At 41.4% G+C, this 17,067-nt stretch overlaps 1 protein-coding gene across 2 annotated transcripts in view; it reads right to left on the bottom strand.

Annotated features, from left to right (window-relative positions):
* Positions 1–17,067, bottom strand: part of MAPKAP1 (MAPK associated protein 1) — a 120,164-nt gene that overhangs the window by 88,765 nt on the left and 14,332 nt on the right. For both annotated transcript variants that reach the window (XM_072123720.1, XM_072123721.1), the window contains exon 4: positions 13,871–14,019. In XM_072123720.1, coding sequence (XP_071979821.1) covers positions 13,871–14,019 — 149 coding nt within the window. The remainder of the gene's footprint in view (positions 1–13,870; positions 14,020–17,067) is intronic.

Here is a 17,067-nt window from a genome sequence, read left to right as displayed (position 1 = left end):
GAATACACACCTAATAATAGACATGCTCTTCTGGACTGGGGAGTGGAAGTTATTCATAAATATGAAAACAAAATTTCCAAAAATGAGTAAGAAGGCACACTAGACATCATGAAATAGGTCAGTGATAGCAAACCTTTTCGAGGCGGAGTGCCCAAGTTACAAAGAAACCTACCTATATATTGCAAAGTGGCAACATAACGTAAGGTATTGCGTCACAGCTTTCAATTGTATCAGCGTCCTGAGGACACCAATACAGTAGAAGAAAAGAAATTGAAGGAAATTTGGTGTATCCTTGTAGATTCACTACAGGGTCCCCTGAACAGGAAGAATTCGCAGGGCCTGGAGCAAAAGCTCAAAATGGTAATCCATTCCTGTCCACACCTTCACACTCCTCCAGTAGTTCCAGGCAGCCCAAAATGTGCCACTTCAAAATAGCACTCATCACGGCACATCCTTGGGCTTCCCTGGACTACAGGCGGAGGCCTGGAGTCCTTTCTGGCGAACTCTGTGTGATGGCCGGGGTGCCCAGAGAGAGGCATATGTATACATCTTCAAACAAGTTTACAATATATATACATACGCACACACTTTTAGGTCTTCAATTTATATACAGTATCCCAGAGCTTCGATCTCTCCATTAGTGGAATGGCCGGCTTTTCCCTAACAATCAGGTGGAACACTGTGCATTAATATGCTGGGATCCGATGTGTTAATTTGATGTAACTTTTTTTTTCTTTCCGCCTTGACAATGTGTCATTAATTTGTTCGTGGGCCGTGCTAGCTCAGGAGCGGTGACAGACTCAAATGTTGGGTTTCTTTATCCTGATCGTTTTTTTTCGGCACGCCCCAGCCTGCTGCTTTCCTATGGACCGCTGTTAATTTGTAATGAACTGGCATTCAGGAGGGCGCCTTGATTTTTAATTCCAACTGTGTCAGATCCTTCAGGAAAATTACAAGTTTCTCTCGTTGCAATTACTGCCAAGCTCCGCTGATGAGAGGTTTACGAAAACTGCGCCTTTGTCAAGCAGGCTGGATGTAATCGCCTGAAACGGGTTTATCTCGACAGAAAAACAGAATGCGGGGTTTTCTCCTTTATTTAAAAGGCATCTCTTAACCCTTGGAAACTTGCGACCCCCCCTCCTTCCCCCGTAAAAATCTCAATTTTGCTGTCAGCTTAATTAGTGAGCACTGTAGAATAAGAGTGGTAAATAGCTTGACATTAGCATAACATGCCACAAATACTGTAATGTGGAAAATAGAAAGAGCTCACGAACAAAGGAGGTGCAGCTCAAAGGGCTCCGAACCCTATAGTCATAACCGCTAGACTACTCCCTCTTACCACAATGCATTCAATCATAAAATTATTGAGGTTCATTGATATCGAAGAAATAACAATTGTTAGAGCCTACAGCTCTCAAGAGGGGAAAAAAAAAAACTACTAAACAAAATGTCATTAGAGAACATGGCATATGACCCAGATTGGGTTGAATTCTAAGCTCCAGGTATAGAGAAAATTCACAATAATTACACTGGATTTTGGCGTTGGTGGCCCTGGTAAGCTAGTGGCAGTATAACCATTCTTCATACATAGAAAATTGTATGTATATCTAGTAAAGAAGAAAAGGAAATAAGCCCCTCATGATGCTGTAGGACCTCAAAAAAATGTGCTTTGTGATCAGCATTAGAAGTGACGATAACCAAGACTTATCATTGAAGCATTGGTAAGTGGTGTGGATGGGGCAGCATGGTGGCTTAGTGGTTAGCATTACAGTCCTGAAGTGCTGGGGACCTGGGTCCAAGTCCCAGGGTCAACATCTGCAAAGAGTTTGTATGTTCTCTCTGTTTTTGTGTGGGTTTCCTCCGGGTCCTCCGGTTTCCTCCAACACTCCAAAACATACTGGTAGGTTGTTCTGAGCCCTATTGGGGACAGGGACCGATTTGGCAAGCTCTGTGCAGCGCTGCGTAATCTGTGTGCGCTATATAAATAAAGGAATTATTATTATTATTTTAAAGGGAGTCTATCTTCGACCACAGCAATCCCCAAACATCCCAATATAATAATCTTTGTCCTTTATATTGTCCCAAAAGGTGAGTTTTAGGAATGTGTAAATGTCTGGTGGTGCACACCTTATATGTGCTGGAGGAGCCAAGTTTCCCTTTAAATCTGAAGCCAATTTATGCTGAGGTTTTACAATACAAATGTAAAACGTTACACCTGTAGCATTTGCAAGAAGAAATCTGCAGCAAAATACACATCTCTTTCTGAGTTTTTTTTTTTTTTGTCCGCTAATGATTTTAACAAAAACACTACACATTTTCTGCAACCTTTCTCCAAGTTACTGTGCAGAAAGGCTAGATCTCCACAACGGGGAATCTTCTTTGCTATGAAAAAAATGGACAATATTGTTTTTTTTTCACGGCCGATTTGCATCCGTTTCTAGGCGAACTCATAAACTGTAGTCTGTATGCGACTTGAGAAACGACTAGTTCACACTAAGACATATTAGTCCAGACATAAGTCTGGAATCACTTCCTACATTTGGTACTAGAATCAGCTTTTTGGGGAATGAAGGATGCGTCCCTTCTGCTGCTATCAATATGCGGTTTTAGGACCTTTGGAGAGCCTTCAATGGTTATGGAATGGCTCTTGTGTACATGTGTATTGAAAGCAGGAATCTTATAAAGTATAAAATTTGGTGGGTGGTTAGGGTGGGCCATGGGCCCCTTAGAATGCTTGGGCCCTGGGATAACTACCAAAGTGCTTATATCATAATCCACTCCTGGTATCTAGTACCATTTTATATACGGGGATTCAAGAAAACTTATGCAGAATCAACATTTTTTTGTTTCCCAGTTTAAAGTGAGTTTTTGCAGATGTGCAAATTTGCAAGAATTCTGCAGGGCAAACTTGTGCAGGATTTTTAATGTGGATCTACATGCAGATTCCCCACATGAATATTGGATCACGCGCCTCCACCCTAATGACTCCACTCGGCGCTCTTAACTCACAATTTTTAATTTTTAAGCGAGACATATCTATTAATGCTCTGGTACCATAAAAACCCTTTCCAATTGGTACAAATAACAAAAAAAAAATCAAATTTCCGTTACGGCTTTGGCAAACCTCAGCCGGTCATTTTTCACTGGGCAGCCCCTTTAAGAAGATGACAAGTCTTCGGAAATGGTCTCGTTCCCCCTATATCTTCGCTCCATCTAGCAGTTTTTCACTCGGTGACAGAACAGCGAGCTTCATTTTTTCCCTGACTTGAACTATCTCCTCCAAGTCATTGCCAATATTTAAAAGTGCAATAAAGAATTATTAGCCGCATTAATGGAATATCCAGGTAACACCTTACACATATTTTATTGGTATTTTTTTTTTCTTCCGAGGGGTGGAGGGGGTGACGGAAAATGATTCTTAATTTTCCCGTTGTCCTGCTCTATTAAAGCTCATTATAATTCCTCTTGTTATAAGAGCTTTTTAAAACCATTACCTGCAGGGAAGTTAAAGACAGAACTATTAAAAGGTTACTTTAATGTGAATAATAGCCTCCCCGATATACTCCAGTTAATTACTATTGGAAACTGGTTCTATTTTAATTTAGGGCTGAGCGTTTAATGAAGGATATGCTAGGCTAGCAATAATGACAACAAAAAAAAATTATTCATGGTCAACAGACCCATTACCGCTGTCTCGTTTTAAAGAGATAATATCCTTTCCTGGTTCCGCATAACTGCGTCCCACAATCAAAAATGACATTTTTTTTTCGCCATTTCTCCTCGTGTCTGTCAAATTAGAAAGGAAAGGGGCTGATTGATATCGTAGACTTTCGCATTGTACAAATTGATTTCCAATGGCGCCGCGAAGGCTGTTCGGAAATGGGGAGTAGGTAAAAAGGGACAAGATGCCATATAGAGCTGTCGTCGGGATGATTTGGGCCGTTTTTTTGAATTTTTTTGCTAAGCTCATTAGGTCTCAATATGCTTTTTAATAAGCTCTCCGTTTTTAGTGTCGTTCTCGTAAAAAAAAAAAAAAAATTGCCGTATGCCCATTACTTGAATTTATACTTAACCTGCGATTGAATTTCTAAAGACCTAAAATGATAATATACTTGTACGTCTGCATTAAACGGCTACAGCGATTTATATGGTCCTATCCTTTATGTATTTCATAGATCCGGAGCCCCGCAGTTAGGGCTGCGCACGTCGGCGGCAATTAAGAGGTTAATAAAGAAGAATTTCTTGAGGGTAATTGTGCAGAACGTTAACGGCCGCTAGTAGAATACATAATAATGAAGATTAGGAGTATTTGGGTCAGAAATGGCAGATTTTCCACAGTTTTTACAGCTCAAATCAATCTGCATTTTTCACCTTTCTACTGATGCGATGCTATGCTACATCGCTTTGAATTTCGCATTTTATGGTTTTTGAAAGCGCTACAGGAAAAAATGACCAATTAAAGTTGAATACTGCAGCTCATAAATAAAGCGCCTGGCATTTTTAGGCTGGGTGCATGGGTAAAAGAAATGAAGCTGCGTGCCCTTATCTGGAAGCGACGCATTTCCAGTAGCAGAGCCCACATCTGACGATAGAAACACACTGGCAATTTTGACCTAACTTTTCACTGAAATCTGCTCCTTCTGCTCTATAAAGTTCAACCAGTAGATAGGACACTATGTACAAGCTGCCATCTCTTACTGCTCTGTAAGAACCTGCCTACATATAGCACACTATACACAATCTGCTCAGTTCCTTCTGCTCTATAACATGCTGCCTGCAGATAGGACACTATACACAATCTGCTCAGCCCCTCCTGCTCTATAACACCTCACCTTGTGTCTCCATCTACCCTATATATATTGTGAGTCCTAAAGTGAATTGTCCTCCCTTCCATCTGTTTCCCGACCTACATTTGTTCTAGTCTTAAAGGGTTTCGCCCATGAAAGAAAACTCTCAAATTTCAATCCCCTAGTGTTGCTTACACAAAGACAATTTTTAACCTCTTATTTTACAATTTTACTTTATTGCCTTTTTAGCTCCTCTTACACAGTGATGGTCAGTGTAAGATTCCAGAGTGTGGACGGGACTCTATAAGCAGCCACTTCATGATTCCTCTAGTGCTGAGAGATGCTGTGTGCTAATGATGGGAATTACGGTTCTTCTTTCTGAGCTGACTCATGAGGCTCTGCTCACTAAGAAGAGCCGGCTCTCCTAGCTCTTGAACGGCTCCCTATTATACATTTTACATGTATAACAGGGAGCCGCAGTCCATCCAGTCACCCCATTCCACACTGATTGGCGCATTCGCGAATGACACATCACTACTGTGCGCAGACAATGTGGTTATATGATCGGAGTCCAGGATTATATACACTTTTATTTAGCCTGTGAACATTGTATGATTTATGAGATGCATATTACACATTACATTCGCAGCTATGCTATAACAGCCAAAACATACACACAGCTCTGCTATAGGTCTCCCTCACCTTCCCCTGGATAAAGGCCTTATCTACCAGTAGCTTTACTATCCTCACGCTGTGCTGTTGTTTGCCGACAGGAAGTCAGTCAGCCAAAGGCAAAGAGGAGCTCAGTGGAGAGTCAGAGAGGAGAACAATGGGGCAAGATTTACTTGCCCGGTCCATTCACGAGCCAGTGGCGCGTTCTCTGGGGTGGATTCGGGTCCGGCCGGGATTCACTAAGGCAGTTCCTCCGACGTCCACCAGGTGTCGCTGCTGCGCTGAAGTCCGACGAAATGCACTGAAGTTCACCGGCCTATTCCTGGTGAAGGTAAGCGCGAGTCCCGCAACACTTTTTTTTTTTTTTAAATGCGGCGGTTTTTCCAAATCCGTCGGGTTTTCGTTCTGCCACGCCCCCCGATTTCCGTCGCGTGCATGCCAGCGCCGATGCGACACAATCCGATCGCGTGCGCCAAAATCCCGGGGCAATTCAGGGAAAATCGGCGCAAATCGGAAATATTCAGGTAACACGTCGGAAAAACGCGAATCGGACCCTTAGTAAATGACCCCCAATATGTCTACCAGACCAGTCAGTAGATTCAGGGTTGGGTCCAGGGGCAACCAAAATTGTGTACACCAGGACTGATAGAGACTGGTTGGAATTGTATCTGTGAAATTCTGTATTTTTGTTAATAACTAGAGAATGTGTTATTGTGTTATACTGAGAACATTCTGAATCTTGTCTTCATGGGAATACCCATTTAATGTATGCAAATTCTTACTGATTGCAGGAAGCATGTTTTTAGTGTTAATATTTATATTTATTAGTGTTTTACAGATAGGACACCAAGTACAATCTGCTCAACTCCCCCTGCTGTATAACAAGCTTCCTGGAGATAGAACATCTTGATCAGGTAAATAATGCCTCCCCCCCCCCCATAAACTAAGCACTGCTTTACACATTTTGGACAATTTCAGTAAAATGGGAAAGTAAACTAAAGATTCGGAAAAGCAGAACACACTGATTTCACGACATTTAAGGCTATATGGAAACTATTTAGTAAAATATGGGTTTTAATGTAACAAAATAGAAGAGCGGACAGGGTTAACTGATCATTAGAACCTGTTAAGGATACAATTGTGTAATAAATTAAATACAGGAACATCAATGAGGAAGACTTAGTAAATCTGCGCGGCTTTGACAGGTAAGAAACTGCTGATGTGTGGAGCTGGAGAAGCGCTGGTGCTGCAGAATATGTTTAGGCTTGGGGTTGTCAATCACCGCTTCTTGCCACTCACATGGAGCTGGAAAAATGAAGTAACCAGCAGACACCGCAATCTGTTTTATCGCCTTCCACAGAGACATCATGTAACTTAAAGCGGCTTAAGATGGGGATAAAAATAAGTTCTCCTCCAAGGGTCATTGTAGGCAGGACTGACAAATTTCAGAATTTATCAGTTTCACTTACTTTCTCCAGGGTAGATCCACGTTCTGGTTACTATAATCCAGGCACCGTGACTTAAGTAATCTTCTGATATTTCTTATCCATGGCCTCCTTCCTTTTAAAATCAACTTCTAAATGTATGCTAATGAGCCACAAGGACTCTGGAAGTGTTGCCAGAGCCCCTCCATGCTGTAGCTTCACCGGTTGTTACACTGTGCAGGAAAACTTTCACTATGTGAGATAAAAGCAGTTCCCGGCAGGTGCCGAGGGAGCAGAGGGAGACAGCCTTCAGCCCATAATTTTGTGATTTTTAATAGCCATCATTGTATGAAGGGTTGACGTTTGCAGGACCAGTTGTGCATTTGAATGGCATCATATTGGTGATTGACAAGAATCATAAAATAACTATTTGTTGGAGGATGGTTGTTTAATGGATGTCTTAATCCTTGTGTTATTCATCATGCACATGAAATCACATTTCACCTTTATTCTACACGTCACCATGTTTACGATTATACCAATTATAGAGAGTTTTTTTTTTTTTTTAAATAGATTTAAAGACATCTGGACATTGCAATAAATAAAAATAAAAACATTTTAACAAATAATTACATGTTATTTTGCAATGAAAATGAAAAATGAATGAAATTAAGTTTTTAATTTATATTACATTTATAATTTTTATGTGACATTAATTTATGTACGGTAATTTATGTATTATAATTTATGTGACATTTAATTTTTTTTTTTGGTGTGTTGCAGTTCTGGCAATATCAAACGTGTATGTTTATTTGATTTTAGCTTTTACTGCATAAAATCTAATATTTTTTTGGTATTGGGAGAATACTAGAGCATTATAGACTATCAGTTCTAACAGGCTTCTGTAAAGCCCTGCCTGCCATGACAACCTACAGCACCTAGTATATCCAGTGAGTGGGTGGGGGGTTTCCAATGGTGAAGGAGAAAGAGACCCTTCCTTAGCCCTATATTCTACGCAGCAATGGCGAGATGCAACCCACTACCGCATTACAGACATGCAGTAACATCTTTTAGTAGCAAGGGTTAAAGTTCTCCGCTAAAAATATTTTAAAAATATTAGATTAGTCGGGGTCCAACACCCAGAACCCCCACTTATCCTCAGCCAATTGTACATAGATAATGGAGCAGGGCAGCTTCATTCTTCAGGATTACTCACACAGGTGTCTCTGCTGTACTGTAAGTCATAAAAAAATGATCCATTTTCAAACCTTTTCTGTTTTTTACTTTTGCCGTATGGAATCCAATGTTCCATTGTTTTCCCCTCGACCACAAAAAATAAAAAATAAAATGGATGGTTCCACATTAGTCAGAAGGCAAAAATAGGACAGGTTCTACATTTCAAACCACGGTCCCATTAATAAAATTTAAAAAAAACAAACAAAACTATAGGCTCAGTATGCCATCTGTGAAAAGCCAAGACAGCCTAGTGAGATGAGCAAGTAGCCATTTATGTAGCTGAACTGAGTCGGTGCTACTTAGCTTCCATTCAAACGAATAGGAAATGATCTGCAGTATCTCAGTCTGACCACTACACAGGGAGCGGAGCTTCTATTCTACATATTTAATTCTCTGTTTATCAGCTTCTGTGGGACCCCCTTTTAAATTGATATTAAGGAGCTATCCATAAACAGGCAATCAATCTTTGTAACCCACAAAACTCCTCTTAAAGGGGTTTTTCCCACAAACTAAAACTAGGTGGTATCCACGGGATAGGGCCAACTTGCTGATCAGTGGGGGTCTTAGTGCTGAGACCCCCGCAGATCACGAGAACGAGGGGTCCGTCAGCGACGAGGGGGCCCTTATGCTCCATTAATCTCTATGGAGCTGATGGAGATCTTGGAGCGTTGTGCTCGCCAATTTCCGTCAGCTCCATAGAGATTAATGGAGCAGAACGGTCATGTGCGGCCATGTGTTCCATTAGTCTGACGGAACGACGCAGGGTCCAACAGAGGTAGGTGGAACCCCATCAGACCCTTCGTTTTCGTGATCTCAGCACCGAGACCCCCACTGATCAGCAAGTTAGACCCTATCCCATGGATAAGGCCTAACTTTAGTGCCTGGTAAAACCCCTTTAAGGATAGGTCGTCATGGGTGTCTACCAAGAAAACCCCTTTAAATATAAACTAAAGAAATGTGGAAAGGCCACGAGTGAAGTACTGCGGGGCGACACCCAGGACAGTCACATAGCTAATAGATACAGATCCCACAATCTAGATCCCACCCCCTGTATTTAAGTGACCCCTCAAAGTGTTAAACCTATTTTTTATTTTTTTTTTTAGAAGGGCCTGTCACTTATAAATTTAATGAAGATTATGAGAAGGGGGTAACAATGGCTACAAAGAGCAGTAGAGACTGCGGCGATAATAGCAACGTCTCATTCAAGTCTCCTAAATGGCTCCGCGTATCCCTAATTATCTGAATGGCGCTCAATGTAAGAGCAGCAGGCAAAAAAAAAAAAATGGTATTTAAGGACTGCACATCCCAAAATGCTGCTAAAAGCCATTAACCAGCGAGTGTTAATTGGAGCCATATTCATATTCATTTGCACTCCGGGCCCTGATAAAATATTTCCCAAGGTGCGCTTTAAAAGGAGTCTTAATTTAAGGAACTGCTACAATCAACACTTATGAAAATTAACAGCTGAGTAATTAGCGCTCATGAATTATGCCATAGACCCCGCTCACAGGCATGGCGATGTCTGAGCTGATCAACCGGCTGGGTCTTACCAGGGTCCCCTGAAACGTGGGACCGGATTAACCCTTAGCATCCGTCAGGCAGCAAAACCTAGGGAATTGCTGGAAAACTTCAAACTATTTTAGTCATGAGGGTCACTAGATGCGATAGACTTGGTGAATGTAAAGACAAAAAGTTCTGCATTGTACGTTAACCATTTACATGCCGCTCCTGGGATATATCCACATGCAAACTATTAAACACAAATAGTAAAACAGATAAATGGTTGAAACCCTCCTATCAGGGGAAAGATATCCCCCGCCGCTTCTCAAAGGAAATCTACCATCGAAATCCATCATGATAAACCAGGGAATTACTCAGAGATCCAGGCATATCTTCTTATATTTGTCATCCATGGTCTCCTTCCTTCTAAAATCAACTTTTAAAATTAAGGTTAATGAGCCATAAGGGCTCTGGGGGAGTTACCCGAACCCCTCCATGCTGTAACTTCTCAGGATGTTACACAGAGCAGGAGAACTTCCTCCTCCACCCTTGTATTAAAACTTCCTCTGCTATAAGGGGAAAGTGCTGAGGGAGCAGCATGGATGGGGCACTCATTAGCATAATTTTAAAAGTTGATTTTTAGAAAGAACGAAGCCATGGATAACAAATATAAGATTACTACAGTCACAGTGTCTGGATATTTGAGTAAGCGACCCTGGTATATCATGCTGGATTTTGAATGTAGATTTCGTTTAAAGGTGTTCTCTAACCATAAGCATAGGTCATCTCTATATAACCCAGGGAGATCCACATTGATCCTGTGACCGATGAGGAAATATTGAGCCGGTTTTCTTGCATAGTGGAGCCCGAAACACTTAAATGTCCAGGGAATTGCAGAATGTCTCAAGTGAATGCAGCAGCATGTCTGCAGCATATTGCACAGCTGGATGGCGGGCAGCTTGGCCGTGCAAGGAAAACTTCCAACAACATTGCCGTATCTTTAGTTCTCACAACTGATATGGGTCCCAGATGTCAGGTGAGGACATGTGCTAGCAATATACCACAACTTTTAACATGAGACCACCTATTCAATATCTACTTATAACCCAGAGGGACATTCCTAGCCATGATTTCCAGTTACACCTTAAAATGCCATGACTAAGGGTGTATGCTACACCTGAAACGCATAGGCCTGTATCCTACGAAAAATACATGGTGATGCTATATTAGATGCTTGCTTTTATCATGTAATATTTGGATTTCGGAGAAAATAAAAGGAATTTAAATTGAAAACTTTTTGGTGCCGGAGTAAACTACACTTTTCTGTGCATTTGTGCAATTGTCCGGACATACTCCAGAGCACGAATCTGGATGGAGGTGAGCTGTTGATCAATCTTCATTCTTGTTATAAGTATATAGCCAGTGCCTGTACCCCCCCCCCCCCCGGGTATATAGCCAGTGCCTGCCCCCCCCACCCCGTATATAGTCAGCAGCCCGCTGCCCAGCCTTAAAAAAAACCCTCTGTACACACCTTTCCAACGCCCCCTACAGGTGCTGTTCTGTCTTCAGCCCCAGCTCCGTCTTGGGCTTCCTGCGCGGTCCCATCGCATACAACATGACATCAGCTGCTTGCTGACATCATAGTGTGTACCGATGGCGTCGCACACACTATGATCTTGGCAAGCAGCTGATGTCATGGTGTGTGAAACGGGAACACACAGCCGAATACAGAGCTGGAACTGAAGACAGAAGAGGATCTTCGGGGAGCGTCGGAAAGACGAGTAAAGAGTTTTTTCTTTCATTGACTCGAGTACAAGTCCAATAAGGGTTTGTCAGCACATTTTTTATGCTGAAATACTCAGCTTATACTCCAGCATATATGGTATGCATACTCTGGAGAAATTACGGTAAGTATAAAACTTTGTGGAGCTTTTAGTCATTTAATCATTTGAAAATGTTTACATTTTTGGCTAAATTAATGCATTGTCTAAGAAAAAAAAATTACAGCTTCTAAATTGCTCCTCCATTTTACATTAACCCCTGTAAATATACACTCACCGGCCACTTTATTAGGTACACCTGTCCAACTGCTCGTTAACACTTAATTTCTAATCAGCCAATCACATGGCGGCAACTCAGTGCATTTAGGCATGTAGACATGGTCAAGACAATCTCCTGCAGTTCAAATCGAGCATCAGTATGGGGAAGAAAGGTGATTTGAGGCCTTTGAACGTGGCATGGTTGTTGGTGCCAGAAGGGTCTGAGTATTTCAGAAACTGCTGATCTATTGGGATTTTCACGCACAACCATCTCTAGGGTTTACAGAGAATGGGCCGAAAAAGAAAAAACATCCAGTAAGCGGCAGTTCTGTGGGCGGAAATGCCTTGTTGATGCCAGAGGTCAGAGGAGTATGGGCAGACTGGTTTGAGCTGATAGAAAGGCAACAGTGACTCAAATCGCCACCCGTTACAACCAAGGTAGGCAGAAGAGCATCTCTGAAAGCACAGTACGTCCAACTTTGAGGCAGATGGGCTACAGCAGCAGAAGACCACACCGGGTGCCACTCCTTTCAGCTAAGAACAGGAAACTGAGGCTACAATTTTCACAAGCTCATCGAAATTGGACAGTAGAAGATTGGAAAAACATTGCCTGGTCTGATGGCCTGGTCTGATGGATGGCCTGCCTGGTCTGATGGCCCCTTGGTACCAATTGAGCATCGTTGCAACGCCACAGCCTACCTGAGTATTGTTGCTGACCATGTCCATCCCTTTATGACCACAATGTACCCTGTAACATCTGATGGCTACTTTCAGCAGGATAATGCACCATATCATAAAGCTGGAATCATCTCAGACTGGTTTCTTGAACATGACAATGAGGTCACTGTACTCAAATGGCCTCCACAGTCACCAGATCTCAATCCAATAGAGCATCTTTGGGATGTGGTGGAACGGGAGATTCGCATCATGGATGTGCAGCCAACAAATCTGTGGCAACTGTGTGATGCCATCATGTCAATATGGACCAAAATCTCTGAGGAATGCTTCCAGCACCTTGTTGAATCTATGCCACGAAGAATTGAGGCAGTTTTGAAGGCAAAAGGGGGTCCAACCCGTTACTAGCATGGTGTACCTAATAAAGTGTCCGGTGAGTGTAGGTTTTGCCTTTTTCCATAAAAAAGTGAAAGCTGGCTGTATACTAAGGGCGCAGGGGGCTGGCTGTATACTAAGGGCGCAGGGGGCTGGCTATATACTAAGGGGACAGGCGTCTGGCTATATACTAAGGGGACAGGGGTCTGGCTATATACTAAGGGGACAGAGGGCTGTTTATATACGAGAGGGCAGGGGGTTTGATTTTAATCCCACATCAGGTCATTAGGCTTCCTGAAGGTTATGCCTGATATCAAGGGGGCTGCCGTTTTCCTTATCCCACCCTGGAAAATGTATTTGCATATTTTACATGCATTTCCTAATCAGACAAGACAGGCTTGAAACATTAAGACATAAAGAATGACAAACAACATGGAGATGGTTGAACCGACAACTCTGTTTCACACAGTGGTATAACAATACAGAACTTGGGGGCATACTTTGGAGCCTAAAACTGTTGTACACTACCCCCATCAATCCCTCTGGTAGGTTAAACCACAGCTCCTTTCCAAATTGGTTTCATGTGGCGGGAGCTCCAATCATCTCCCAGGTGCACCGCATACATAACTGAAATCAGAGGCCAGTGACGCTTGACCATAATGGCTGTCAGGATACAAGGCAATAGATCTATTTACTTTACAGTTATTCGAGTGCAATGTGCGCTACTCTAATTTTGCAAACACTTGTGAACCATTTCTTCTGTTGTTTTAATATTGTATTGGAAAACCCAATAAAATATCTTTAAAAATTAAAAAAAAAAACTGAACAAAAAAAACCTCCAGTCTTAAAGGGGTTTTCCCATGAAAGAAAGTTCTCAAATTTTAAACCACTAAAGATGTCTACACAAAGAGTTTTTAACCCCCTTACTTTGCAATTTTGGTCAGCTTTACCAGAGAGCCTCCATGCTGTAGCTTATATCAGACCCCGATATTCTGTAACTTTTGTGTAACCTAACGTGTATATGGACGGAGATAAAACAGGACGTATGGTCGGCGATGGTCACATCAACTCCAAACTGCTGCAAATTAAAGTGTTTTGGCAATTGTACCAGCTACACACCTACTAATGACTAATTAACAATGTTTATACTTCTGTTCCTTACCTTGCCATCAAACTTGGAGTATTCATTGAAAGGATTGTTTAGTTGCAGCGGGCACTGCTCTAAGCGCACGGATAGTATGGACGGCTTTCCACTGTGTGGTACTTTTTCCCTGAAGTTTTTCTTTTCAAACAATGAACTTAACTCCTCGGCTGTAAAAATAAACAAAATAATTATTTTCCATTAATACCATAGAATTCTGTTAGGCTCCTGTCTGGGCAAACGTGGGCACCTACAAGGTTCACACTTTAACCCCTTCACGACTTGGCCTTTTTTAGTTTTTTCACTCACCAACTTCAAAAATCTATAACTTTTTTATTTTTCCACATAAAGAGCTCTGTTATGGCTTATTTTCTGCGTAACAAATTGCACTTCATAGTGACGGTATTTAATATTCTATGGCGTGTACTGGGAAGCGGGAAAAAAATTCCAAATGCAGTGAAAATGGTGAAAAACCACATTTGTGACGTTTTCTTGTGGGCTTGGATTTTACAGCTTTCACTCTGCGTCCCAAATGACATGTCTAATTTATTCTTTGGGTCGGTACGATCACGTGGATACCAAATTTGTATAAGTTTTATAATGTTTTCATACAATTTAAAAAAATTAAAACCTCCTGTACAAAATATTTTTTTTTTATTTTGCCATCTTCTGGGGCCAATAACTTTTTCATACTTTGGTGTACGGAGCTGTGGATAGTGTCATTTTTTGCGAATTTTGATGCCGTTTTCATTACTATAATTTTTGGGACTGTGCGACCTTTTGATCACTTTTTATAAATTTTTTTATATTTTTCAAAATAGCAAAAAATGCCATTTTCGACTTTGGACGCTATTTTCCGTTACGGGGTTAAACATAGTGAAAAAACATTATCATATTTTGATAGATCGGGCATTTTTGGACGCGGCGATACCTAATGTGTTTATGATTTTTACTGTTTATTTATTTTTATATCAGTTCTAGGGAAAGGGGGGTGATTTGAATTTTTAGGTTTTTTTATTATAATTTTTTTTTTTAAACTTTTTTTTATTTTTACTTTTACTATTTTTCAGACTCCCTAGGGTACTCTAACCCTAGGTAGTCTGATCGATCCTATCATATACTGCCATACTACAGTATGGCAGTATATGTGGATTTTACTCCCCATGCATTACAATGTGCAATTAGCACATTGTAATGCATGGGTTAAAACGAAGTAGCCTCGGGTGTTCGGAACACCCGAGTTTACCATGGCGACGGATCGCCGCTCCCCGTGACGTCATCGGGGAGCAGCGATCCACGACAAGATGGCGGCGCCCATGCGGCGCCATCTCTTTGCTAGCACCGATCGCGGGTGTTACCGGTAAGCCTTTGCTGCAATATGCAGCAAAGACTTACCGGCTATGGAGAGGGCTCGGCCCGCGAGCCCTCTCCATGCACCGGGACCCGGCGCGCGCCGTACTAGTGCGGCGCGCGTCGGGAAGGGGTTAAAGGGAACCTGTCACCAGGGACCTCATTTTCACTAAAGACAGGGTGCAGAAGCTTATGACACCTGCAGAGCAAATCTGCCTTTCTGCCTTTTCTAAGCATTTGCATTACAATATAATTGGGTATTATAACTTACTCTTGCACCCAGACAAAATCCTGGGGTAGTCACAGGGGCTGGGCTTTGGTTTGGGTGCATTTCAAAAAACAACATGTGACTTGTCTGTGTTACTCCCACCTCAGAGCTTGGCCCCCCACCATTGTGCTCCTGTACAGCTCCTCCTCCTGCTCCTTCTAAGAGGTCACAGCCTGACATCAGCTGTTCAGGTGCACAAACATGGAGGCAGCCTGCAGCTCAGACAAATCACATGTTTTTTGAAATGCATCCAAACCAAAGTCCAGCCCCTGTGACTACCCCAGGATTATGTCAGAATGCAAGGTAAGTTATAACATACAATTATATTGTAATGCAAATGCTTAGAAAAGGCAGAGAGGGATTTTTTGCACTGCAGGTGTCAAGGGCTTTTACAATCAGTCTTTAGTGAAAATGAGGTCCCTGGTGACAGGTTCCTTCTAAAAAGGTTCTGCATTCTTTTCTTTACAAATATCTTAAGACATGGGAACAAGATTTCAGGAGCTGGGATGTTGAAACCAAGCCAAACAATGCAACATGGCAAAACAAATAACTGAGAGATAGTTGGCTGCTTTTTAGACACAACTAAAGGTTGTGGCCTACAGTGTGTTAGGTCCATGGCCCACGCTAAGATATGTTCAGGTAAACGTACTGTGTGTCCATTGCATAAAAGATCCAGACATTTCTTTACAGTATGCAGTTGAGTGACAACCAATATGGCCGCTGTATTGCATAGTCATCCATCCTGGATGGGATATCCACCTAATTATATTGTTATAAAATACCCTGTCTCATATCGCTACATAACTATGCAAAAGAATGGTGACCATTTCTATAGGAGATGTACTTTGAATCATTTTAGTTGTCACCTATTTTTATCAGAAACAGATGGTCTTGAGAATAGAGGCTCAACCCAACTTATTGAAAAGTGTTTAATTCCTTTGCATTCGTTATATAATTATAATATGTAACAAACAAGAAGAAAGATGACAACAGAAAAAGAAGATGTTGATGACGAGGGGGAGGGGACAACGACAGAAGTATAAGATGACACATGAAGGTAGACAAAATATTATTATGATGTACAGACAGTCCCCGAATTACGTACAAGATTGGTTCTTTAGGTTTGTACTTTAGTTTAATTTATATATAAGTCGGAAGAGTATATTTTGTAATTTTGTATAAATTAGTTTTTTGGTGCCTATAACACTAAGATTTTCAAAACTTTGTGCTGCCATGGGAACAAGGATTGTCAATACAACTCATTACAGACTCCTTAGAGCTGATCATTGCAGTCTGGGACTAAAGCAGCATCCAGAAAGGTCACCAGAGGTCACAGTGGCCAGAGAGGTCTGTCTGTAACTAGGGGTCATGTGTAAGTCTGGTGTCCTTAAGTTGGGGAACGCCTGTATTTTATTGTATTTTTATTTACATTCTGCAGTTTTATAGCTTTTATTAATTTTATTAATATAGTCTATTATATACTTGTTTATTTAATATCTTATTTATTTAATTAGTACCTGTAGTCTTTATTCTATTATTAATCATAGCTGCATTATTGATAGCAGATATGATTATTATTTTGTTCACTATTCATCCTATC

Source organism: Engystomops pustulosus, chromosome 9 (assembly GCF_040894005.1).
Source record: "Engystomops pustulosus chromosome 9, aEngPut4.maternal, whole genome shotgun sequence".
NCBI classification, from domain to species: domain Eukaryota; kingdom Metazoa; phylum Chordata; class Amphibia; order Anura; family Leptodactylidae; genus Engystomops; species Engystomops pustulosus.
Note: the sequence above shows the minus strand (reverse complement) of the source record. Positions and strands in the feature narration are given on the sequence as shown.